General features: G+C 41.0%; 1 protein-coding gene across 1 annotated transcript in view; it reads left to right on the top strand.

The window, feature by feature from the left end:
• Positions 1 to 26540, top strand: part of MYBPC1 (myosin binding protein C1) — a gene marked incomplete at both ends in the record, with an annotated part of 98097 nt that overhangs the window by 66394 nt on the left and 5163 nt on the right. Inside the window, 10 exons of the mRNA XM_081249467.1 lie at positions 680 to 839; positions 2101 to 2205; positions 2992 to 3180; positions 4664 to 4798; positions 10129 to 10296; positions 13575 to 13663; positions 16655 to 16850; positions 19615 to 19754; positions 23745 to 23904; positions 24800 to 24936. Of these exons, the coding sequence (XP_081105593.1) occupies positions 680 to 839; positions 2101 to 2205; positions 2992 to 3180; positions 4664 to 4798; positions 10129 to 10296; positions 13575 to 13663; positions 16655 to 16850; positions 19615 to 19754; positions 23745 to 23904; positions 24800 to 24936 (1479 nt within the window). The remainder of the gene's footprint in view (positions 1 to 679; positions 840 to 2100; positions 2206 to 2991; positions 3181 to 4663; positions 4799 to 10128; positions 10297 to 13574; positions 13664 to 16654; positions 16851 to 19614; positions 19755 to 23744; positions 23905 to 24799; positions 24937 to 26540) is intronic.

Genomic DNA, 26540 nt, shown 5'->3' with positions numbered 1-26540 from the left:
CTATTATTGCGTGGAAGATATGACCTGGGAATCAGAAAAATGTAATGCTGCTTTAAACTTCTGTGTCAGGAAGAAGGAAGGCGAGAAATGAAGGAAAATAAGAAGGGGAAAAGGAGAAGGAGAAGAAGGAGAAAAGAAAGAAAATATAATAGAAGTCTCAACTTCACTCTGTCTTTACTTTGGGAATTAGATGTTCATTCTTTCATGTCCTACTGGAAGGGAAAAATCAGTACTCAACTTGTATGGGAAATTGGCACTGTGGCCTTCTTCAACCCTTTTCAGTATTTTTAAATTTCCAAGAAATGAACAAATCATTATTTAGTTTCTGATATGAGTTTAAGTATTTCTAATTTCATGTACAAAGAAACTCTTCTCCTAGAATGACACTTCTGCACTTACATTTTTGGTCCTCCAACTTTCTCTTTAAGGAGTTAATGGGTAGTGAACTTTGGAGTCAAATCCCAGTTCTACCACTTCTTAGCCCTGTAACCTTGGGCCACAGTTTTTCCCATGTATTAAATGGGATAACAATACTTTTGTCCTTAGAGCTGGTGGAGGATTAAACTAAGAACACATATTTCAGGCATTAGCACCATGTCCAGCTTAAGTGCCCAGGCACTCTGGAGGTGTCCTTGTTGTTTGCATAGGTCATGCCACATTGTATTTCTTTCCTCTGTAGGCTATTACGGAGGGCAGTAGCCGGATAAGAGCTGAAAATTACCCTGACACCACCACTCTGGTTATTGATGTAGCAGAAAGAGATGATTCTGGTGTTTACCACATAAATCTGAAAAATGAAGCTGGGGAAGCACATGCAGCCATCACAATTAAAGTTGTGGGTAAGACCTCTGAGTCAACAGACTTCTAGAATCAGGCTGACATGTCTAGATCCAAAGTAGACTTTGCAAGTTCATGGTTCTCTCAGCTTTTCTGGGTAGCCAACAAAGAAGCGCACAGTATAGCTGCATTTTATAAATCACTGCCTTTCTTTTTTTATCTTTGCCACTTCTTTATATGTCTTTCTCTTTTCTTTCCTTTTTCTTCCTTTTCCTTTCCTTTCCTCCCTTGTCTCTTTGCTTGCCTAGAGGACTCGTTGCGGTGAGGAGTAGCTAAGGTTAGCCTTTTGGGGTTGCTGTCATTAGCTCTCCACGGTCACACTCCCTTTCAGTGCCCTCTACACACTGACACACAATTGCTAAATAATTTCCAACATCACACTCACTGTGGAGGAGTAAGATCTGCCTTTGTTCTTAGACGACCATTTAAGTACATTTTTCCTGATCCTGAAATCAAGTGAAATGAGTATGGCAGATTACTGGTGGTCCAAGGTCTCATGATCTCTTCATCCCACTTTAGCTTTCCCTTAAGAAACATATTACTTTTTTTTCTTTTCTCTCTCTCTCTCTCTCTTTTTTTTTTTTTTTTTTTTTTGGCCACGTCATGTGGCATGTGGGATCTTAGTTCCCCTACCAGGGATCGAGCCCGTACCTGCAGCAGAAGTGCAACATCCTAACCACTGGACCACCAGGGAATTCCCAAGAAACATATTTCAAATGGATCCAAAACTAAGGTCACTTTGTTATGTACTGAACCATATTTATAAGACATGGTAACTTGCCATTTTTGACTTGGATTTCTACCAGTCAACATCTTATACAACATGTGATGTCAAATGTGCAGTAATTAGTCCTTGATTCAGTTTTGCTGCAAGTTCACTTCTGTGGTTAAAAAACAAAAAAACAAAATCACATCCAACATTTAGGCAATAATTTCTTAGTCACCATTTTCAAGGTAAATAACAAAAGTCTTGGGTTTCATATCGTTCTGTAATGTGACACTAGTTTAAAGGATTTGGAGACATCATTATTTTATTTGTATTGGGCTCACCTTCCCTGATTCCATGTGGAGCATGACCTTGTACCCAAATTAGTTACCCAGTGCACTTCAGTAAACATGGAAAAATAATAAGAAATAACCTTGCTTCTATGATTATCATCCAAAAACATATTTTCCAATGAACATTCTTCTTTGTGCTCTCACTTCCTCAATTTTATTTTATTTTATTTTATTTTATTCTATTCTATTTTTTGTTTGCTACAGATGTCCCTGATCCTCCAGTGGCACCGAATGTGACAGATGTGGGAGATGATTGGTGCATCATGCACTGGGACCCTCCTGTCTATGATGGAGGGTCCCCAATCTTAGGTAACTGCTTGTTGGTCCATCTGTGGAACTGCCAGTGGAGTTGGTGTCCTCTTTATGCACATTAGTACAAAGCACATTTTAAAATACTGCATTTAGAAGAAAACTTTTAAATATCCATTCACATTGAAATATATTGGGGGATGCTTTATAAGTACTTGAGATTTAAATAGCTCTGATGAATATCATCTGATTGCCTGTCCTCTTTTTTTGTTTGACATTTCTGTTCAATATCTAATTTTAAAACAACTATAAGTCTAATTTTATTCTGGTCAGTAAATGCCTAGATCCATAGAATTATGTCTATGACATAAGGCTATGACATGAGGCAATTTCTCCTAGAGTTAAATACTTAGAAGAATTTGCTTCCCCTGTGGAACAGGAACTTTCTTCTACTTGCTAATAATGAAACTCACAAAACTGGTTATTTTCCCCTTCTTACATTGCTGGGACTCAAAGCCACATCTGTTGCTCAAATAGAGTGACTATGTAAGTTTCTATGGCCTACATATCTGTGGTTTATTTTTTCTCTTCTCTTCCTAATACAATTTTAATTTTTTCTAGTCTTATTATTTTTATCTATATCCCATGATGATTTTTATCTATATCCCATATTATTTATAATCTGTCTCAAAAAACCAATGGAATAAGATGGGTTAAAAATACATATATGACTATTTCACTTAGAGTGCTGAGAATATGGGACATTTTTGAACATTCTAATATCTGACAAAGTTTAATTTTGGAGACCAAGGAAAAACTTCAGTTTCCATTTTGTGTCCCCTTCAGGTTACTTCATTGAGAGGAAAAAGAAGCAAAGCTCCAGGTGGATGAGGCTGAATTTTGATCTCTGCAAAGAAACAACCTTTGAGCCCAAGAAGATGATTGAAGGTGTGGCCTACGAGGTCCGCATCTTTGCCGTCAATTCCGTTGGCCTCTCCAAGCCCAGTATGCCCTCCAAACCTTTTGTTCCATTGGGTGAGTCAAGAGAGGTGTGTCTTTGTCATGAAAATCGTTGCCCTGGATTGTGACTGCTTCCTTCTGACCTCTAACTGGAGCAGACCTGTAAGCTTCTTAGAGTGATACACGAGTAGGAGACTAGAGGTGGTTAGAGGCAATTTTCTAAGAAATTCCAAACAACACAATAGAGTTGAATGCCTTCATAATGTAGGCCCTGGAATTTATTACCAGAATTCCAAGGACAGCTGTGGGTGGCTCTGTTTGCCCCTCCCCACTGGAAACATGTAGCTGGGCCCATTGACACAAGACTACCCCCATTTGTCCTTCTGAAAGTATAACCCAGCGCCCTGGTGTAAACACTAACTAAAACAAATTTACATCAATTCAACCAAGCACACTTGAAAGCTAGTCTCTTTGCTTTATAGTCACACTTTAAATGTTATCTATTGAACCAAAAATGTCAGTTCAGTAAAGGCAAAGAAAGAGAAGACAAGACGTCTCCACTATTTTCTGGTAGTGAGTAGATTTTTCAGTAGAAATATTTAGTACAAGAGTTTGCAGTTTAGGGCTTCCCTGGTGGCGCGGTGGTTGAGAGTCCGCCTGCCGATGCAGGGGACACGGGTTCGTGCCCCGGTCTGGGAAGATCCCACATGCCGCAGAGCGGCTGGGCCCGTGAGCCATGGCCGCTGAGCCTGTGCGTCCGGAGCCTGCGCTCCGCGGGGGGAGAGGCCACAACAGTGAGAGGCCCGCATAACGCAAAAAAAAAAAAAAAAAAAAAAAAAAAAAAAAAAAAAAAAAAAAGAGTTTGCAGTTTAAAATTAGAAAGTTATGGAAAATTTACTCTAGGTCATTAGATCTCAAACTTTGACTTTTTCAACTTCCTGGGCCTCCCAGACTCCCATGTCAGCCTCCCAAATGGAGGGAAAGTGACAGCGTTGATAAAAAAATTTTCACATCTGGCAGATCTTTGCCGTAAACACAGCATATGCTCGAGGAGTCTCATTGAATTTTATTAACACGTGGGGGCTTCTGTGTATATTTTTTATTATTTATTTATTTATTTGCTTATTTTTAGCTGTGTTGGGTCTTCGTTGCTGCACGTGGGCTTTCTCTAGTTGTGGCGAGCAGGGGCTACTCTTCGTTGGCGGTGCACGGGCTTCTTATTGCGGTGGCTTCTCTTGTTGCAGAGCACAGGATCTAGGCATGCGGGTTTCAGTAGTTGTGGCACAAGGGCTTCAGTAGTTGTGGCTCGCGGGCTCTAGAGCGCAGGCTCAGTAGTTGTGGCTCACGGGCTTAGGTGCTCAGCAGCATGTGGGATATTCCCAGACCAGGGCTCGAACCCATGTCCCCTACGTTGGCAGGCATATTCTTAATCACTGTGCCACCAGGGAAGTCCCTGTGTATATTTTTTATTTGTATCCTAGTTCATTTTATCACAGTTCCTGTGCTATAATTCTGCACTTAATAATTTCTTCTTTTTCTGTCTCTTTTATCTCTGAAGCTGTAACCAGCCCACCTACTCTTCTGGCTGTTGACTCGGTAACTGACACCACTGTCACAATGAAGTGGCGGCCCCCCGACCATATTGGTGCAGCAGGTTTAGATGGCTATGTGCTAGAGTACTGCTTAGAAGGAAGTAAGTACAACTAGTAGTTCAAACGAATACCGTCCTCAATAGGTGAGATGTGCCCCCCTTTTGTTTCCCTTTCTTGGGAGCTCATCTACTTCCTACTGAAAATGATAACAAGCCAAAGGTCATCCTTCTATGATGGATGAGAATTTAGCCCTTCTTTGTTACTTGACTAACAAGTTGAGATCTCAGAAATATCCCAGGTAGGCTCCCAGATCCGACAACACGAGTGATCTAGGACATAGGAGGAGAGATTCTGATCAAACTTCAGGGACTCCCACTTCTTGAATTGGTGGAATTAAAATGTACCAAAGCAAAATAAACTTCTAGGCAGGATAAAGCAAGTTGGAAATTCTAAACTCTATACTGAGCAGAGGTCAGCTATCAACAGAGCTGCCTATTTCTGGGTAATAAAGAGAGATTATATACTTGACTATCTGGTGATCAATTCTGCCTTCTTAAAGGGAAAAAAAGAATAATTAAGGACAACTTTCAGCGTTTAAAAGAATCAGCATTAAATCCCAGAGGGTGTAAGAAATAGATTCAACATTATGGCAGTAACTTGTCTCAGGATATGGGTGCATACAAATTTAATGGCTTAAATTTAGGAGGGGAAGAGAAACAGGCAAAAAAACCCTTGTTGATAGAAATAATAGAAAAAGAGAAAATGACACAAGAAAATATAGGCCAGAGTGTACCTAAAACCAAAAAAAGATGTGAAATTCACTAAAAGCCTCTTGTGTTTTTGATTTCATACTTGCCATGATTTGGAGATGGGTGAATAAAATTGCCCCAACTCTGGACTCGGGCTGCATTCTAGTTCATTGTAGGGAAACAATCCACCAGGGAAGTTTGTTCCTATCTCCACAAATGAGAGGCCCAGACTTGGCCTCTAACTCTAAGAAAACTCTTTGGACCCCAAACTTTAACGTGGATCTTACGTGAAGGAAAGAGACTCCAGAACACATTTGGGGAACCAGGAGGGTGAACACCTCCCCAGAAGGAAAACCTCTATGGAGAAGAAATTTCTAACTTTGAAGAGAAAACTGCTGAAGAAGAAGCCCCAGGCTTCTGGATGGGGGCACGCATGGAAATAATCAGTGTTGGTCGGGAGAGTAGAGAGAAAGGGGGAATAAAGCATCTTGGTAACACACAGTTCCATTCACATGCACTCACTCACAGAACACTATGTTGATTTTTCCAGAGCTTAGAAAGCCACTAACCAAAACCAGTGGAGACATTATAATCTTGAGTGCTTTGGAGTATGGTTTATTCCCATTCCATTCCCCTCCCCCAATTTGAAAAACTCCCAAGCTCTCCTCTCTGTTATTTACACCACCCAGCTAGCAGAACTTCCCAATCTTCTGTGTGATGAATACAAACCTTTTGTGTACGTATGAAACAGAGCAAATGTATGTTTACTCTTTTCTTTCTGATAGGTTTAAAAAGTAAGAAGATACAGCAAAATGATAGATGGCTGTCATTTTGATGTTACCCACCTTAGATGAAATACAACGAAGTGTATTTTACATAATTCTGTGTGTGGTCTGTGTAGATATATATGTATACCCGCATATACATATATATATGTACACACTCATTATTATGTGTATATTTTGCCACATAACGTTTTGGAATTAGCTTTCTATGGAGGTTCTTTTATAACGTGTATAGCTTCTCGCAGTCTTTTCTTACTTCCTTTATGTGGCTGCTCTATTCTTCATTGTCTTTTAATGGCTGTTGTCCTCCAGACTAATTTTCTGTAGTGTTTAATGCTTTTAGATATGGCAGGTTTTATTCTGTAAGAGAATTCTTTCTTTTATAAGATCGTGTGTTGGTTTGGACTCTGTCTTTCTCTTGGTGTTTACTTTATTGTTTAATGCCTGCTCCATTTTACTCTTCTTCACCCTGGTTCTTTCTTTTCTTCCTTAAAAATTCGCCTCATGTATTAAATAACTTTCACATTCCTTTCCCGTTCCCTGGACACCATTTTCTTTTTCTCTTTCCCTCAAGTAGTTCAAATGTGAAGAGATGTTTTCATTTGCCTCTGATCTTTTTTTTTTTTTAACATCTTTATTGGAGTATAATTGCTTTACAATGGTGTGTTAGTTTCTGCTTTATAACACAGTGAGTCAACTTTACATATACTTATATCCCCATATCCCCTACCTCTTGCGTCTCCCTCCCACCCTCCCTATCCCACCCCTCTAGGTGGTCACAAAGCACCGAGCTGATCTCCTTGTGCTATGCGGCTGCTTCCCCCTAGCTATCTATTTTACATTTGGTAGTGTATATATGTCCATGCCACTCTCTCACTTGGTCACAGCTTACCCTTCCCCCTCCCCATATCCTCAAGTCCATTCTCTAGTAAGTCTGTGTCTTTATTCCCATCTTACCCCTAGGTTCTTCATGACCTTTTTTTTTTTCTTAGATTCCATATATATGTGTTAGCATACGGTATTTGTTTTTCTCTTTCTGACTTACTTCATTCTGTATGACAGACTCTAGGTCCATCCACCTCACTACAAATAACTCAACTTCATTTCTTTTTATGGCTGAGTAATATTCCATTGTATATATGTGCCACATCTTCTTTATCCATTCATCCGGTGATGGACACTTAGGTTGCTTCCACCTCCTGGCTATTGTAAATAGAGCTGCAATGAACAGTTTGGTACATGACTCTTTTTGAATTATGGTTTTCTCAGGGTATATGCCCAGTAGTGGGATTGCTGGGTCATATAGTAGTTCTGTTTTTAGTTTTTTAAGGAACCTCCATACTGTTCTCCATAGTGGCTGTATCAATTTCCATTCCCACCAACAGTGCAAGAGGGTTCCCTTTTCTCCACACCCTCTCCAGCATTTATTGTTTCTAGATGTTTTGATGATGGCCATTCTGACCAGTGTGAGATGACACCTCATTGTAGTTTTGATTTGCATCTCTCTAATGATTAGTGATGTTGAGCATCCTTTCATGTGTTTGTTGGCAATCTGTATATCTTCTTTGGAGAAATGTCTATTTAGGTCTTCTGCCCATTTTTGGATTGGCTTGTTTGTTTTTTAGTTATTGAGCTGCATGAGCTGCTTGTAAATTTTGGAGATTAATCCTTTGTCAGTTGCTTCATTTGCAAATATTTTCTCCCATTCTGAGGGTTGTGTTTTGGTCTTGTTTATGGTTTCCTTTGCTGTGCAAAAGCTTTGAAGTTTCATTAGGTCCCAGCAGCACATTAAAAGGATGATACACCATGATCAAGTGGGGTTTATTCCAGGAATGCAGGGATTCTTCAGTATGCACCAATCAATCAACGTGATCCACCGTATCCCTCTGATCTTGTTTCGTCCTGTTTTCTCTTGAAATTTTCTTCTTCCCTAGTGCTTCACTCTTTCATGCATGTTTTCTCAGTCTCCTATTTCACGTTCTCATCGATCATCTCTTGAGTATGAAAATATCAACACAGTAGCTCCCAAACAGACCATTGGCCTCAAGATGTATCTCTTTTTCAAAGTCCTAAGTGACTTGTATCATCCACATGCTTCTCGCTTGCTGCCCCTTCTCCCTGATACTCCTAGAAGGGTTGAAATAAGAGAGAGGAGAAGGTTCCAAGAGGGGCCAGTCTAATCCCCATCTCCCTGCTCCATTCCTGATAACCTAGATGGTCATCATCCCAAACTAGTGGGGTACACCCACAGGCACTCTGTGAGTCAGCAGCATTCCCTCCACCCGTGTGGAATGCAGGAACCAGGACAGCTCAGTTTGCCAGACCAAGAGCTTATTGTCATGGCAACCGGGGGCTGCCTCCTGGGCTGCTGGGGCAGTTTCCACTTCCATGGAGAGCCTTTTCATTTCCTGGTAAGACGGGGCTGTTCGTATCTCAAGTGCTCTCACTCCCAGACTCTGATGTGTGAGCCCCATAGTGGGATAACTGTGTTCCCTGGGGACCCACAGGACCCTCCCAGGCTGAAGTAGCAGGGACAGGAGCAAGGGTAGACTGTTCCACTGTGCACTGCTCCCCTGTGGAGTCCAGGACCTGCTCCGCCTTCGTCTTCAGGGTCTTGCTTTGTCGTTCTCTACCTCTTGCTCCCACAGTTGGAGGTGCCCCAGCCTCCTTTCTCCTCCTCTTCTCTGTAGCAAGTGCCTCAGGACAAAAAACCCCCACAGTCTGAATAGAGCAGGCTGTGCCCCTTCTGAGGAATTCCCCCCTCCTCTAATGTGTTTGGTCTCTTCCGTCACTGTTCTGAAGACAAATATCTTTGCATACTTTGCACACTTTACTAACAGAGAATGCTGACTACTGATATGATATTCTTCTGTTGTAAAAGTGGGTGTCTGTAATTAATTTTAATGATGAATTCTCAAAGGTACATCAGCAAAACAGTCTGGTGAAAATGGGGAGGCTGCATTTGATATACCAGGTAAAGTATTCTCTGAAAGCTCTCAAACTTTCTTACTGTATGATAAAGTTTCTGGGAATGTTCCATGCCCCAGCCTGAAGTACACCCACACACAAAAAAAGCCCTTAGAGATGGAGGGGGAGGGCAGGCGGTGAGTTTACAATGTGGGGTCCAAGCTTCTTTTTTTCCCCCCATGGGCATAATAATGCATACAAACATTTAGAACCTGAAATATTTGTAAAACCTGGGTTTAAATTTTCTTGCTTTTGTAGACAAAGCCACCAAAAGCATTTAAAAAATCAGAACTTTTGATTGTGGTGAAAGATCGTGCCAATTCCTTATGAGGTCTTGGCTCCTGAATGTGGTTCCTTTTGCCATGGATATAAGCTTCTTTTCTTCATCATTGGGAGCATGATCAGATTTCCCATGCCCATATTAATGTCTTATAATAATAAACCAACTAGGATAAAATGGAGAGATCATATGACTGTAAAGGTTGGTGTCTCTCATTCATAAGAATAGCATTTTCCCCTTTTTCTGAACTTTAATGTATATAGATGATTAAACATCATGGTTACATCAATTGTAAAAATGTACCTTGTAAAACCAAATTGGGGTAAACTACTACAAAATTCCTGGGACAGTTCCCATTGTTCAGGATAAGAGGTTTTTCAAAGATGGAAGAATCTGATTATCATTCTTCCTGCTATTTACATTAGCCATTCTAGGCCATTTTTCATTTAAATATGAAAAACACCCAGCCATGTAGTCTGAGTCCAGACCAAAGTCACATTCCCTCCAAATTATTTAATTTTGAGTAAAATACTAATTTGGAGTTGACTGTTTAACAGGATGATTTCTTTCACTAACCACCATTCTTCCTTCTTGTCTTTTCTTTCGTTTTTTGGGGGATTTTTTTGTTTTGTTTTCTTAATGGATTTTAGATGAAAACTGGGTAGTTGCAAACACAGAGCTGATCGAGAAGACCAAGTTCACCATCACAGGTCTGCCAACGGATGCAAGGATCTTTGTGCGCGTGAAAGCTGTGAATGCCGCCGGTGCCAGCGAGCCCAAGTACTACTCTCAGCCCATCCTTGTGAAAGAAGTCGTAGGTAGGTGGCAAGGCTTTCAAAATTTTGTCTCCATTTCCCATTTTTTTTTAACCTCTTTCTTTCTCAAACCCTCCTATTTTGTTGTCACTCCTTTGATATTTTATTAATATCTCCTGGGAGTTAGAAATGAACAAAACTGCCCTTTATAGGCAGCGTGGGAGGTCAGCTCCCGGTTTATAACTTGGTTTGAGGACCAGATAACTACACCAGGTTCCATGAGCCAATAGGCAGCTGGGCTGCCTCGTCACAAGGGGTGGGGGGCAGCGGCCGGGGAAGTATTTCAAACAAACCATACAGCAGCAAAATGGCTCAAATGAGTCTGCGAGGTCAAAACCATTTCCATAATAATATGAACACATTGTTTTCCCTTTTCAATGCTTGACCTCTGCACTGATGGTACAAAAGTGATGGTGTGTAAAACTGCTGGTGCCTTAGCACAGATCCAATCTGTGCCACCAAATTGTCTGGCTGGTCTTTTCTTCCTCACCACCATGCACTCGCAATTAAAATTAAAGGGCCAGTTTTGCCTTGGAGTGTTCTTGATGATACATATGAATCATTAATGTTCTTAAACCTTGGTTCTTGAGTACACTTTTTTTCTAAACTCTGTATGACAATGAAATGCAAAGTATATGTGAAACTCTTATGCTAAATACCGTAGTACGATGGTTGTCTCTAGGAAAAGCATTTGTGCAACTGAATTAGAGCCTAAGCTCCTGACCTTTTCCATGAAACTCCATTCTTCCTCGAAAGAATGACAGAGTGACAAACTCTGGCTAGTCAGACTTGGGTCTTTGGCAGACATTTTCTAGAAAATGAATGGAGTAAGCCTGTTACTTGAAGGAAAACAACTTATAGTATTTATTGTCAACTTGTCGATGAAAAACTTTAATCTTTGAAGCAAAAATTAAAATTATGGAAAACTGGTATCCACCATCATGGACTTGGCAGCTTTCCAATGCTTAAAATCTTTTCTGATGAAGTAGGTGATGATAGTAGCAAATGTAATTTTTTGACATTGAATAATGCAGCATTTCAACATTTGGACAATCTGCATAATTCATTGAAGCAATATTTTCCAAATGACCAATGCAAGTTAAAAAAAATCATGCATGGGTAAGATACATTCAAAATGGAAGGCAGACCAATGGGGTTTAATGTAACAGATATGAAAAGTTCATAGAAGTTTTCAGATTCCATACTGCAGCTAACCCTTAAGAAATTACAGCTCGTGTTTTAGTGTAGAATCAAAGAGGAATACCCACAACTGTCTGAAAAGTTTATTAAAATATTCTTCCTGTCTGTGTGAAGACAAATTTTCTTCATGTACTTCAACCAAAACAGCATATTGCAATGGATTAGAGGCAGAAACAAAGTCCAGCTAGCCTCTATTAAGTCAGACATGAAAGAGATTTGGCAAAATATAAAATAATGCCACTCATATCACAACTTTTTGTTAATGTAAATATGGTTGTTTTCATTTAAATGATATTTATGTTGTTATTGTTTTTCAAGCAATAAATATATAAGTATTTCAAAATTTATTGGTTTTAATTTCTAATATGGTAAATATGATAGATACAGTCCACATAAACAAAAGCTTTGTGGGGCCTTTGATGATTTTTAAGAGTGTAATGGGATTCTGAGACCAAAAAATTTGAGAATCGGTGCTCCAGGGGAAAGAATATCGGGAAGGGGTCTGAACATCTGGGTCTGGACCATGTTGAGCCACAGACTTATGGTGTGACTGCCTGAAACCTTTTGGGAGTAAGTTAGGGGATGGATGGATGGATGGATGGATGGATGCTAGAAAGTATGAAGCATGCACATTTTCTTAGTAGATTCTGGAGACAGACTATGAAAGCTGAGTCCTGTTTCCTTCATTTATTAACCATGTGGTCTCAGGCAAGGGACTTGATATTCCTGAGCCTTAATTTCGTCATCTGCAAAACGGATACAATAATAGTACATACCACATCAAGAGGTTGTGAGAGTTGAATAAATTAATCCATGTTATTTGCTTAACAGAATGCTGGCCACATAATAAGCCCTTGGTATATGTTAGCTTTTATTATGATGATGGTGTAATGTGCTACAGAACCTCGCTGAGCCTCCTTTTCCTCCTGTGTAAAGTTAGGGAGTTAGAGGATCTCTCAAGTTCTCTTCCAGCTCCAACATTCAGTAATCACCACCATCATCGTCATCTTCTTCCCCTAAAGTTTATTGAGCATTTACTATTCTCAGCCATTATGCTAAACGCTTTATATGGATGACCTTATTTAATCGTCACTACAATGCTGTGAATTAGATGCTGTTATCATCCCAGTTTTACGGAATAGGCTGAGACCAGATCTACTGTCTGATCTGGAACTCAAACCCAGATCTCTCTTGACCCCGCAGTCCATGTGTCTAAGCAGAGCATAGGCACTGGAAGCTGATTCCAGGTCTAATCCTGGCTATGTCACCTTGGGGCAAGTGCCTTAAACCCCTGTTGCTTTAGCTTCTTTATCATAAAGTAAAAACAGTACCTGTGTCATAAGGTGGCTGTGAGGTTTAAATTGGTTGCTTCGTGAAAAGCATTTATCCCAGTATCTGTTCCATACAGAGCCCTCAAGTGATATGACCCACCTCATCCCTGTGAGCCATGAGCCTTGATTCTCTGCTTCTGATGGGCTTACATCCACATGTTCTATTATCTTCATGGTGTTTAATTAATGAACATTAATATAGAGTGGGCTAGGGCTGCCTATCATATACTTCACCTTAGTCATAAAGGGAGAAAATTACCATCAAATTCTAACATAATTACATAAATAAAAAGTGCTAGGTGCTAAAGCATATTTTATTATTATTTTCTGGTGAGAAAAAATGGGCAGTCTTACCAGCTAATGTGGTGACTATAGATCTTTTATGGAATGTTCGTTGGAGAATATACTCACTGTTAGAAACTAAGAAAACAATATATAAGGTCCTAAGAGAAAATTTAGTGTTTCTCTATAAAGTTGCTTTAGGCTTATAATAAAAATAGGAAGTTGTAGTAAAATTAAGGAGGTCAGGGAATAATCTTGTTGAATCAAACTGTTAAAACATCTCTCCCTGAAGGAAACATTTGGAACCAAAGTTACCACATATAATCTGTTAGTAGCCCAACTAAGATTTTACTTCAGAGACATGAGCGTAGGGAAGTCCTGGTGATTATCATGACAAGTATGCTTATGAAATGCTGCTTCCAGTGTATGATACTGACTGCAAAATTCCGTTCTTCTCCTCTCGTTCAGAGGCTCCAAAGATTCGCATCCCAAGGCACCTAAAGCAAACCTATATCCGCAGAGTTGGAGAAGCCATCAATCTGGTTATACCTTTCCAGGTAATAATTCAGGGTTGGTCATCTTCTCTTTCCCATGCTGGGGTGTTTAAGGAGTAGTGGGAAGGACTTCAGCATTTAAGTTATTCGTGATTCAGAATTACCTCAGAGGAAGAGCAGGAAAGGATGGAAGAGATTTGGAGAGTGATGAAACAACCTTCTGCTTTACAAGTACAGAAATCTATACAACTGTCATAGGTTTTCTTCTGCATGAGATAAATGAGACCTAGTCTTGTCTGAAGCTCAGGGACCACAGGGGGCCAGAGAGGAAACACCAAGGAGACACCGAAACAAGAAATGCTTAAAGATCTTTCTGGTTCTATCCATCTGTAAAACTGATCTTCCTTTTAAGTGAAGTTCTTGGTGTAACATTCAGGAAAACAACATGTCCTTACTTCCCATGATTACCCCAAACCACACTCAAATCACCCAAATTCCAATGAGGGATAACTGAAATTTGAAATTTTGATGCCCCTAACTGAAATAAATGAACATTGTTAAATCATCACTCCCTCAAAAGAATCTGTTGTTTATAAGATTAGCCAGGCTTTGCATGTGATAATCACTTTTGCTCGCTCTCTCTCTCTCTCTCTCTCACACACACACACACACACACACACACACACACACACACCACCCACTGCACCATTACCTCCTTACTCATTTGATTCCTTTTATGCCTCTAAACAGTGCTGTTCCATAGAACTTTCTGTGATGATAGGAATGTTCTGTGTATGCAATGTTCAGTATGGTAGCCAGCAGCCAAATGTGGCTATTGAGGACTTGAAAGGTGCAGCTAGGAACTAGGGCAACTGGGGAAATGAATTTTTAATTTTCCTTAATTTTAATTAGTTTTAGTTCAAATGGCCACATTGAGCTTGCGGCTGTTACGTCAGACAGCATGGCCTTAGAACTAGAATTTAGGTCTCTGCAAACATTTGGATACACACACACACACACACACGCACACACGCAGAGCTGGTTCAAGCACAGGCTCCCATGAAAACTAACCTAAAGGGACAGCCAGTTCAGGCCATTCTCAACGCACCTGGGGCCCAGCCTTAGAAGAGGCAGTTAGCTTCTACATACACAGCACCTGAAATCAGAACGGAAGTCAAGGAGGACGTGAGTGTGAACACAGCAGAGGAGGAAGGCGATGGCTTGGCAAGGTTCCTCCAACTTCTGTCCTCCCACAGCCTAAAAAAAAACCCAGGAGTTGGCACAAGGCAGGCACCCAGGACCCAGCCCCAGTCCTGGACCAGGGCTGAATCAGCCCTCTAGTTTCCACATCATGTCAACAGGTAGGGCTAATCCCAGTTCCCAGATCTTTTGAGGAGTGGAAGAGTGTATTCAGCTCTGTTCCTGGGTCTGGGAGAGGAGAGAGCATAAGAACAGGGACCTCATAGGTATGGCATCCCAGGGGCTGGTCAGCTACCAGGAAGGGGGTGATGAGACTAGTATGTCATGTTTGTATATTTATGTAACCGCTATAGTTCTCGAACCTTTTCTCATTTGAGCCCCAGATACACCTTGTGAGGCAGGAATGGCAGATTTCCTTACCCCCCTTGAGAAGGGAAGAAACTGACATTCAGAGAAGTTAAGTGACTTGCCCAAAGTCACACAGCAAATAAATGGTAGTGCCATGTACAGAGTCTATATCTCCAGACACTGAATCCAGTGCTTTTTTCACTCCATAAGTTATCAGAGAAGTCAATTTTTTTTTCCCCAGTAGTTAATAGTAAATTGTACACTTAGGGAAATGAGACCTGGAACTATTTTTCCCATCTTTAACAATATTGTTCTCTACTTCCCATGTGCACATCTGAGCACCTGCAACCATTCCTCAAGCCCTGTGGGGCGGAGTTTGATGTGTGTCTCTCACATTCCTTAGCAGAACCTATCAACAAGCCACATTAGGAGCCCATGGGAAGGCTGTGCGTTACCCAATGGAATTAATGCTTGGTTCCTGTCTGTGGGGTGAGCCTGGGTGCTCAGGAATCCTAGGAAGTTTCTTTGTAATGTAAACTAAAACTCATGTCCTTGAATGAGATTATAATTACTCGAAGTCTGCTCTTAAAGAATGGTTTCAGCTGCTAGAGAGAGCAGAGAGAGAATTACAGACAAGTCTGAAATGAGCAACACAGTACAGTGGAACAATAATAATCTTTAGCATGTAGATGATATTAATGAAACACCTCTGCAGTGCGCAGAAGCTTTCTAAGAACTTCAGTTGTGATAACCACCCTGAAGAAAGGTACTCTCATTCCATTTTACAGATTGGGAAACTGAGACAGAGAGTTTAAGTAACTTGCCCGAAGTCACACAGCTATTAAGTAGTGGAGTCAGGATCCAAATACAGATTCTAGGGTCCCAGGGCCCATGTTCTGAACCATTAGGCTGTGATGTGCAGGCTTTGGAGCTGAAGAGACCTGGCTAGAAGACCAGGTTCCAGCACTTAGCTGCAAGGCCTTGTGCAAGTCATTTAATACCTTTATCAAAAAAAAAAAAAAAAAAAGGAGGGGGGCGCTTCCCTGGTGGCACAGTGGTTGAGAGTCCGCCTGCCAATGCAGGGGACACGGGTTCGTGCCCCGGTCTGGGAGGATCCCACATGCCACGGAGCGGCTGGGCCCGTGAGCCGTGGCCGCTGGGCCTGTGCGTCCGGAGCCTGTGCTCCGCAGCGGGAGAGGCCACAGCAGTGAGGGGCCCGCGTACCACAAAAAAAAAAAAAAAATGAGGATAATGATACTTATCCTGATGTGAAGAGTAAGGGAAGTTATAAATATCGTGTACCTAACATAGTACCTTGCATGCAGAATGCAATCGATGGGCAATAGTGAATATTACGTTACTGCTATAACTGTCCACCACCAGACCATTTTCCAACCTTGCCTAGGATGGGTTAAGCCACTGCCCATTTTTTTAATGCTGAAAAAATATCTGGAGACAATCTGATCCCCTCCTGCCTCTACTTTTTCTGTCTTTTTTTCTTTTAAGGGAAAACCAAGACCAGAATTAACTTGGAAGAAAGATGGTGCACCTATTGACAAGAATCAGATCAACATTCGCAACTCTGAGACCGATACAATCATATTTATCAGAAAAGCAGAGAGGAGCCATTCTGGGAAATATGATCTGCAGGTCAAAGTGGAAAAATACGTGGAAACTGCATCCATCGATATCCAGGTTGTTGGTAGGTTTGGAGGATGGTACTAGAACATTCTCTATGGAGACAAATTGTCCTTGTCAATAAGGCAAGAGTCAGAATTTCTTCTGTTAGGCTGGCTCTACAGAAAATTCCTCTTTTTAGAATTAAAAAAAATAGATAAATTAGGAAGATTGGTTAGCATTTTAGAATAATTTTTCACTGACTAAAAGGACTAATCATGGGAGACTTAGGGCATACATAGTAAAGAAAATTAATGTATGTACTTTCTAGTGAAAACTATCAGTACTATTTTACAATCCAGTTCTCTCTTACTCTGTTTCTCAACTCTTCAATGATAAAACTATTTCCCATGTTGAATTCTTGCATTAAGTAAACATTATAGGTTCTAGATATAGTTTAACATGTTTCTTACTACATTTAAAATTTGCTGATAGTAATGTTAGTGGAGAATGAAGAATTTTTATTAAATGTAAGAAAGGTAACCTAAACAGAGTTAAACAGTTAAAGACTGAATTGTGGTTGGTCGTGCAGGGCTTAGATACTTACCTGTTCAAACAAGGTTAGTTCTTACTTGTTTCCACAGTTAGGGCAATGGAGGGAGGATCTCTTACAAGTAGACCGTTCTCGCTTGAACTGTTCTATAATTTTTGCAATGTCAAGAAATAAACTTAAGAGCAGAGTTAGGAGAAGCCTTGTCTCCAATCAATTTTATGATTACAGTTTATCATATGAGCTAGAACTAGAGGCTCTCTAACCAAAGGAGCAGCTTCCTGTGGCAAGCCTTCCCTTAGGTGAAAGTTCATGCCTTTTAAACGAAGCAATCTTTTCATGCTGACTAAATGGTCTTGATTTTTGTTAAGTTGAAAGGAGTGTTGAGGATGTTCTATGTGCCCTTGGGTCTGGCCTGGCTCCATTTAATTTAATTTAATTTATTTATTTTAAACATCTTTATTGGAGTATAATTGCTTTACAATGGTGTGTTAGTTTCTGCTGTATAACAAAGTGAATCAGCTATACGTATACTTATATCCCCATATCCCCTCCCTCTTGCGTCTCCCTCCCACCTCCCTATAGGTGGACACAAAGCACAGAGCTGATCTAGGTGGACACAAAGCACAGAGCTGATCTCCCTGTGCTATGCGCTGGCTCTATTTTAATGGAAGCCCTTGTGGTTGGGTCTGGAAGAGCCTTGCCCTCTGAAACACGAGGAAGAACTTTTTTATTTTTCCTACTTTGCCATGTAGTTACTTTACCAGGTAGTTACGAGTGCCTGGCACATCACTCACACGCTCAAAGTGTTCAATAAATAGTAACAATTAGTATCCTACTTATTTTACTAGTCCCAAATTTATGTTTCTGCCATGACTGTAAAAATCTAGCCATTTACTGTTGGGGAGCAAGTGTTTGAAAAGCCAACGTGAACTTTGAAGACAAAGCAGACCTGGGGTGCAGGTGGGAAGTTGAACTGGGAGAAGACATCTGTCTGTAGGACAAGTTGATGAAAACAGGAGATAGAAAACTGTGCTTGTAGAGACTCATTGTTGGTAATTGTAGAAGGGAAATGAGGATTATCACTGTGGTTTCCCTCTACCCCCGGAGCCCATGAAGACTGCATGTTAAATGTTGCTTAAAAGAGAGAAAAACATGACCAGAAAGCACTCTGATATTTATTCTTTTCAATCTGACATTTCAAATAGAAATAATTATAGTTGTATTTTAATACCTGAAAAACATTTCAGGACAGAAAGGGTACCGCTTGCACTGCAAGGTATAACAGATGTGAAATTTCTCTGAAAAAATTAACAAGTACTATGCAGATACATAATATGATTATTGTCCTTCCTTGAACCTCTAAGAGTGATTTTTTTTTGAGGGGGCCTCCCAATGAAGAGCTAGTTTTTTTTTTATTAATTAATTTTTCTTGAAGTATAGTTGATTTACAATATTGTGTTAGTTTCTGCTGTACAGCAAAGTGAATACATGTACATATATCCACTCCTTTTTAGATTCTATTCCCATATAGGTCATTACAGAGTATTGGGTAGAGTTCCCTGTGCTACACAGTAGGTTCTTATTAGTTATCTATTTTATATATACTAGTGTTATATGTCAGTCCCAAGCTTCCAATTTATCCCTCCCCCCAAGTTTTCGTTTACTTGACTTTTGGCCTTACTGAATGTGACTGCAATTTACTGGAAGGTCAGAGGTCACAGAAATTCATGGTACAGAAAATAAAGTGAAGAAAGACTTTATTTCTTCATTAATGCATTCTACTTCCATAAAATGGAAACACTGATAAATACAAAGGAATCTTGGAGGGAGAGATGGCAGAGGAAATAAGTTTTCCTCACTCCCATTAAAGGTGCCTTTTGAGTGCAGCAGAGGACCTCTCTCACAGACTGTGGGCTTCGGGCCTCTCACCGAAAGCTGGAGCTACACAGCCCAGGTAGGCTCTATGATTTCAAGTCTAGCATCAGCTTACCTTTCCCGTTAGGCAGGGTAGCCTGTGACTCACTGCCAGTAGTTGGCCCCTGGAGGGATGGTTAATGATGTTTGAAGTTTCATTTACATTTTCTTTTCAAAATCCTTTTCTTTCCATGAAGATGAAAGTCAAGGGTTTCCAGATAAGATTCGTAGGAGTGCATTGTACTTATCCGAAGAAGAAGAATGCAAAAGAAACGTGGGTAGAAATACAGGAAGAAAAGTACATTTTTAAATATCCTCCTGTAACAAGGTCTAGGTTGGGGGGAAATTGACCTCACAGTGATGCCATGAATTCATCCTACAGACCGTCCGGGTCCACCCCAAGTTGTGAAGATCAACGATGTCTGGGGAGAGAATGTTGCTCTATCATGGACCCCACCAAAGGATGATGGGAATACTGCCATCACAGGGTACACGATCCAGAAGGCCGACAAGAAGAGCATGGTAAGGTCTGGCTTTCTCTGGTTCAGCAGCAGCAAAATAACATTTCATCAGAAGTAAAGGGGGGGGGGCTTCCCTGGTGGCGCAGTGGTTGAGAGTCCGCCTGCTGATGCAGGGGACACGGGTTCGTGCCCCGGTCCGGGAAGATCCCACATGCCGTGGAGCGGCTGGGCCCGTGAGCCATGGCCGCTGAGCCTGCGCGTCCGGAGCCTGTGGTCCGCAGCGGGAGAGTCCACAACAGTGAGAGGCCCACGTACCGCAAAAAAAAAAAAAAAAAAAAAAGTAAAGGGGGAAGCATGAGGTCCTCTCTGGTGAGGAACTCATGAGGGTCATGAAGAAGTGATGTGGCACAGTGGAAGGGGTAAAGCCTTGGGAGCCACGAAGAGTTGGACTTGCATTTCCACTTAAAACCACATACACATGGACAGTCACTTAACCTCTTTGATCTCCTTTTCCCTCATCTGTAAAATAAGGGCACTGATGTTTTTACCTCGCTTGTTTATCAGGAGGCTAAAACAGGGACTCCCCTGGAGGTCCACTGGCTAAGACTCCATGCTTCCACTGCAGGGGGTGTGGGTTCGATCCCTGGTCAGGCAACTAAGATCCTGCATGTCGCGCAGTGAGGCCAAAACAATATAAAGCAACTGGCAGAATGCTCAGTAGAATTCAATAAAGTTATTCATTCAACAAATATTTACTCACTCTGGATTCTGACTCAGATCTGCACCCATGCAACTTCTTTCTCCTTGTAAAATGAATGTTGGTAGCGTGGACTGATGTCTTTAAAAAAAAAATCCAGTTAGAAAAGAAAGATTCTAAAGGTAACAGCATATGCAAAGGTCCTGAGGAGGAAAAGCATTTAGAGTAGTCAAGAAGCAACTCAGTTGGAGTACGAATTATTGTTAACATATGTTTTGTAGATGAGGAAACTGAGGCTCAAAAGGCTAAATAACTTGCTGGAGATCACCAGATTTTAAATGTTAAAGTTTAGGTCTTTCTGAATCAGAATCCGTCCACTACAACTACCATTGCTCAACCTGTAAGTCAATGAATGAATAAATGAATGTTTGGACACAGAATGGCTTGGAGCCACTGTTCATTCTCAGAGGAGGAGTAAAACATCATACCAACTGATATTGATAGGAAGTCTGCAGGCATTTACACTACTAGATCTCAGTAAGAACTTAGGGTATAAGGCTACATTGGATTAATAGAAGGGGAGAGGGTTGGAAAGAGCAGTCTAAGTAACCGGAATGGATTTCAAGCCTTGCCTTTCCATAAACTATTTCTAGCATGTCTTTACCCCACCCCTGGGTGGGTGTTACATGACAAAATAAGACTTGGCATTTAAAGAAACATGTTTCAGCCAAACCTGGACAGCTTGAGAGCTAGATCAATGGATGACTTCGCAGGGGAAGTATTGACCACCTTGGATTTCCTTAGCAATGAGGGCTCTTCTTTGGACCTTGGTCCAGATACTGGCAGTGAATCCAGGGGTACCACACTGCCTCCAGGTGCCCCCCATTCTTCCACCCCCACCACATTGCCAACAGTTGTCTTCTCAGATATCTAGTCAAGTCCAGCTGAGCCAGGACTTTCCTGCTGCTTCATGTGTCTGAGGTCTGCCTGCTGACAGGAGAGGAACCCCAATCCCATTCCCTTGTGTTTCTGGTGCATTTCAGCAAGGGCAGACCTACAGACCAGAAGATGCTCACTCTGCGCAGTGCACTTCCCCGGAGGTCACCACACCACTATCTCACTGTGGCTACAGATGCTGTTTTTCACTTAAATTCCTATAGTCCTTTATACCTTCCATAAACATTGTTTTCATGATGTATGCCAACACATTCATTTATTCATTCATTTACTGTTTGTTGAGCACTGTTCTAGCTGGTGGATCAAAAACAAAAAGACAGCTCCTCGGGCTTCCCTGGTGGCGCAGTGGTTGAGTCCCCTGCATCGGCAGTCCCCTGCTGATGCAGGGGACACGGGTTCGTGCCCCGGTCCGGGAAGATCCCACATGCCGCGGAGAGGCTGGGCCCGTGAACCATGGCCGCTGAGCCTGCGCGTCCGGAGCCTGTGCTCCACAACGGGACAGGCCACAACAGTGAGAGGCCCACATACCACAAAAAAAAAAAAAAAAAAAAAAAAAAGACAGCTCCTGCTCTTGGACCACTCATAGTTTAAGCAAGCAGAAAGACATAAAACCAAATGATAAAACAGTATAATAAATGTTGGAATAAAGGTTTGCATAAAGTGCTTTGGAAATAAAAGAGGGCATAACTACAATTGTCTGGTGTCTTTAAAATATCCCAAATATAGAGATGATCATGGCCCCTAAAAGTTGCAAGGAAAATCATTTTCCTTTCTGAAATTTTTTGTCAGCAAATGTATTTTCTCAATTAGTGGTACTAAACATATGTAGTACAATGTGGTTTTCTACTGGTGGCAAGATAAACTTTGAAACCACTATATTTCTTGACATGGTGAGGAAAAAGTCAAAAAAAAAAAGAATAATATAGCTTTAGCTCATCCATTCATTCCTGTATTCAATGAACATTTATTTTGTGCATGCTACCTACTGTATACCAGGTGCTGTGAGAAGGCACTGGAAATACAGGGGTGAGAAGAAAAGTCCATTTTTACCATCACTGTGTATCCATTCCAGTGGGGGAGGTAGCAGATAAGCAAGTAAAATAGTAAGTATGTCATATATTTAAAGTAACAAGTGCTGTGAAGAAAATGTAGCCAGGTTAAGGTGAAAAAGTATGACCAAAGTAGAGTGGTGAGAGGGTAAACAGTAGAGGAAGTAATATCTGAGCAAAGAATTGAAAGAACCTATGGTAATAATGTTAGGCAAATTGATTGGGTGATATTAATTTTTGTGATTTAGCATCATCTCTCCCTCAGAATAGATAAGTTGGCATGAAAATTCTATAATTATACTTTGTTATACAAAAGATAAATAAGCAGGTAGGTAGGTAGATAGATAGATGACAGACACCGCACAGTAATGTAGAAAATATAAAGATAGTAGTTGACATTGTCCATGGAAATAATCAATAACCAATTTACTATAAGAATGGAGGAGAGGGGCTTCCCTGGTGGTGCAGTGGTTGAGAGTCTGCCTGCCGATGCAGGGGACGCGGGTTCGTGCCCCTGTCCGGGAGGATCCCACATGCCGCGGAGCGGCTAAGCCCGTGAGCCATGGCCGCTGAGCCTGTGAGTCCAGAGCCTGTGCTCCGCAGCAGGAGAGGCCACAACAGTGAGAGGCCCGGGTACCAAAAAAAAAAAAAAGAAAAGAATAGAGGAGAGGACTATAGCCTGGAAGACAGCCTCTCAGACAGCTCTGAGGAACTGCTCTACAGAAGCATAGTTTTCAGCACAGTCTTTAACCTTGTTTGAACAAAGAACCTCAGATATGACAGGGTTACATTCCTTCAAGGTTTCCAAAAGAGATAGTTCAGCACATACACAGCAAGTCATTATGACCTTGGTGCCTGAGGAAGGGAGCTTTATCACGGAAGGAGTACTAGGATTGACGTCCCAGGAAAGAGGAGGCATTTCTCTGGATCTTCAAGAGACCTTCTTCACTTCTGGATAGTGCATGCTTTTCTTTAAATGGTTAAAGCAGATGTACAATGTATGTTTATTAGGCCCCAAAACGGGCTGTTCTAGTTAGCATAAGGTTTAAGTTAAACCACATGTAAGCCAGAATGACTTCTTCATACCTCAATATATGAAAATTTCTTCCATCCACATCTAGGGTAAATGAATCAAATGTGTAAATGAAGATTAAATTACGTAGTCAAGTGTAAATCAATTGTAAAGCATTAAACAAATTAAATATACATTTCTGTTACCCTCAGTATAAACATTAGTGCTCTTTTTTCCTCTTAGTTAATGCAGCATCCCTGTTATTTATTCTAATCAACAGGTGAAATAGCTGTGTATTTTTAAGTGATTTTCCTCAAAAAAAATTTTTTTTTTCAGGAGTGGTTCACTGTCATCGAGCATTATCACCGAACCAGTGCCACCATTACTGAACTGGTTATCGGAAATGAGTATTACTTCCGGATCTTTGCTGAAAACATGTGCGGCCTCAGTGAGGATGCTACAATGACAAAAGAGAGTGCCGTGATTGCCAAGGATGGTGAGTTGGAAGCGGGCTGGACATCTGGGAACCTTGATTTTCAGTGATGAGACAGAGAAGACAGAAAGAAAAAGAGATGTGGTGAAAGGGAATAAGAATATCATAAACACACATTTACAATTATGGTAAGGAGATGTAGCCACAGGCCAGGGAATGCTGGCAGCCGCCAGAAGCTGGAAGAGGCAAGGAACAGATTCCTTGCTACAATCTCCAGGGTCAGCGTGGCCCTGCCAACACCTTGATTTTGTATTTCTGGCCTCAAGAACTGTGAAAGAATAAATTTCTGTTGTTGTAAGAAATAAAAAATAATAAATAAATAAATAAAATTATGGTAAGAATATCCAACCAAAATGTTAATCTTACAAGTAAAATATTTTAAGGAAAATTATATTATGATTGCATTTTTTAACGTACAAGCTTTCATTCATGGCAGCATCTGGGTAGTGGGTCTCTCAATGGCTAAAATCACAGGGGTAGGAAAAAGTCACCATTTACTTTTAGGGCTTGGGTTACTTTTATTCTTGGACACCTTCAAGGACGCTACACATGAGAGCCACTTTTCAACAAAAAGAGAAGTTGGATTCCACCCCTGTCATTTCATCTCCTCATAAACCGTGTCCTTCCGGGCCTTCCTCGTTACTTTCACGTTAAAGCACATTGTTGAGCAAAACACCCAGACACTGAATTCTTCCCAATACTTGTTTCAGTTCCAGATGTCCCCTCTGGCTTTCTTTCCTGTGTGTGATGGGCTGTACATTGGTATCCTTCTGAATGAATGCCCTGTGGCCTTCACACATGTTTTTCTAAGCTCAGGGAAGTTTTCAACGTGAGTCAAGTATGCTAAGAATAATATATTCTCAGGCCAATTTGTATATCTCTAATGCTTGTTTTTAAGGTAAAATCTACAAAAATCCAGTGTATGAAGAGTTCAATTTCACAGAGGCACCCATGTTTACTCAGCCATTGGTCAACACCTACGCCATAGCTGGTTATAATGCCACCCTGAACTGCAGTGTGAGAGGAAATCCTAAGGTACCATGTTTTGGGTTTTTTTTAATCACATTAATTAAATTTAAAAATTAATCCCAAACTCCCTCTTTTATATTCACTATGTCATAATTATAAGTAGTAATATAAACTGACCTTCCAACTGCTATTTGTGTCTTATTCTGGGATAGGGAGGGGGGTACAGGGTGGTGGTATTGTTGGAGAATTAAGGACACTGTTTAAATGTAGAAAAAATATTTATATTTCTTTACTAACTAAGGGATACTTTCTAAGGAAAAACCAAACCACTTATTTTTAAAAGAACTGAGAGATAAAGAGATGGAAGTAATATTGTGTTACCTGAAAAATTAGATGGTGATATTGATTTATCAAGCTTTCTGTAAGAGTGTAAAGCAAATAATTGTACTATAGTGCAAGGCAGAATACGAATGTACAGTGATACGGGTACAGAGTACCAGGAAGGGAGAGATTGCATCTGACTGAAGAGATTTAGAAAGGATTTCAGGTTTCATATTGCTGACATTTGAAAAGAACAGCAAATTAATGAATGTTGCCCATAGAGCTGTCTATCCCTGGGTGGCACTGAGAGAAAGCGCCCTAGAATTTGGAAAAATTGCAAACAGCGATATTTTTCCTGCATATACCATGAGCAGAAATAGAGACGTCAAAGGGAGAAGGCAGCCTGAGGGTGGGAGGAAGATGCTGAATTCATGTTTAATTGGAGGTGATGTTGGTACATTCAAGCAGGAATGACCAGGAGGCGAGGAAAGCATCGCCAGAGCTTGGGAGAAAGGCGAGGGCTGTGACTCTTGGTTTGGGTGACCCAAGCATGGGGACGCTACATCCCACCCCTTGGAGCCAAGGCTCTAGAGAGGAATATCAAACGAAAGAGAGTAGTGAAGCAAAAGGTCAAGGAGCAAGGTGTGAGCCTCAGGAAATACTCCCATTTGAAAGGCGGAAGGAGGAAGAGGACGGTGTGAAGGACACTGAGAAGTGCTGTCTCTTGAGTCTGAGCAAGACAAAATCAGTAAGAGGTAGAGGAGAGAGTGTGGAGGGTGTGCATTTACAGAAGGGAGAAGAAGACAAAATGAAAAAGAAATGGCAAGTCAGTGGTACCGACTGTAGTTCAGAAGTCAAGCAGAATGGAGTAGCCTTCCTGGGCGATTGATCTGGGATCATCTGTTTGGAGTAGATCCATCCATTGCCACTAGGTGATGAAAACAGATGTCAGAAGAGAGATTAAATGGTGAGGAGGCATAAGCAGCCCATAAAGAATTAGAAAAGCATATCAGGGAAAGGAAGTAGAGAAAACTGGCTGGTGATGACACCTTACAGGGATTCTTTGAAAAACACTGAGCAATATACACTCTCCAGGATGAGTTAACCTCGTGGACCTGTAGATCAAATTTAAATGGAACTGAATCTTGGGGAAGATTGCCCCAGGGCTGTCCTCTGAACAGATCTGGCTGGCTTCTTCAGAACTGCTCATTCGCTTTCTTGCCAAGCATTAAGTAGAATTTAATTTGAGAGAAATGGTTCTCAAGGTGACGTGGATTCTTCTTAGATGTAGTATTTTCTTTCTAAGCCACGCTTTAAAATTCTGTCACTGGCTTTGATGGTCTATTACT

Source organism: Mesoplodon bidens (assembly GCF_964165515.1).
Source record: "Mesoplodon bidens genome assembly, chromosome: 11".
NCBI classification, from domain to species: Eukaryota; Metazoa; Chordata; class Mammalia; order Artiodactyla; family Ziphiidae; genus Mesoplodon; species Mesoplodon bidens.
This window is presented reverse-complemented; position numbering and strand designations above follow the sequence as displayed.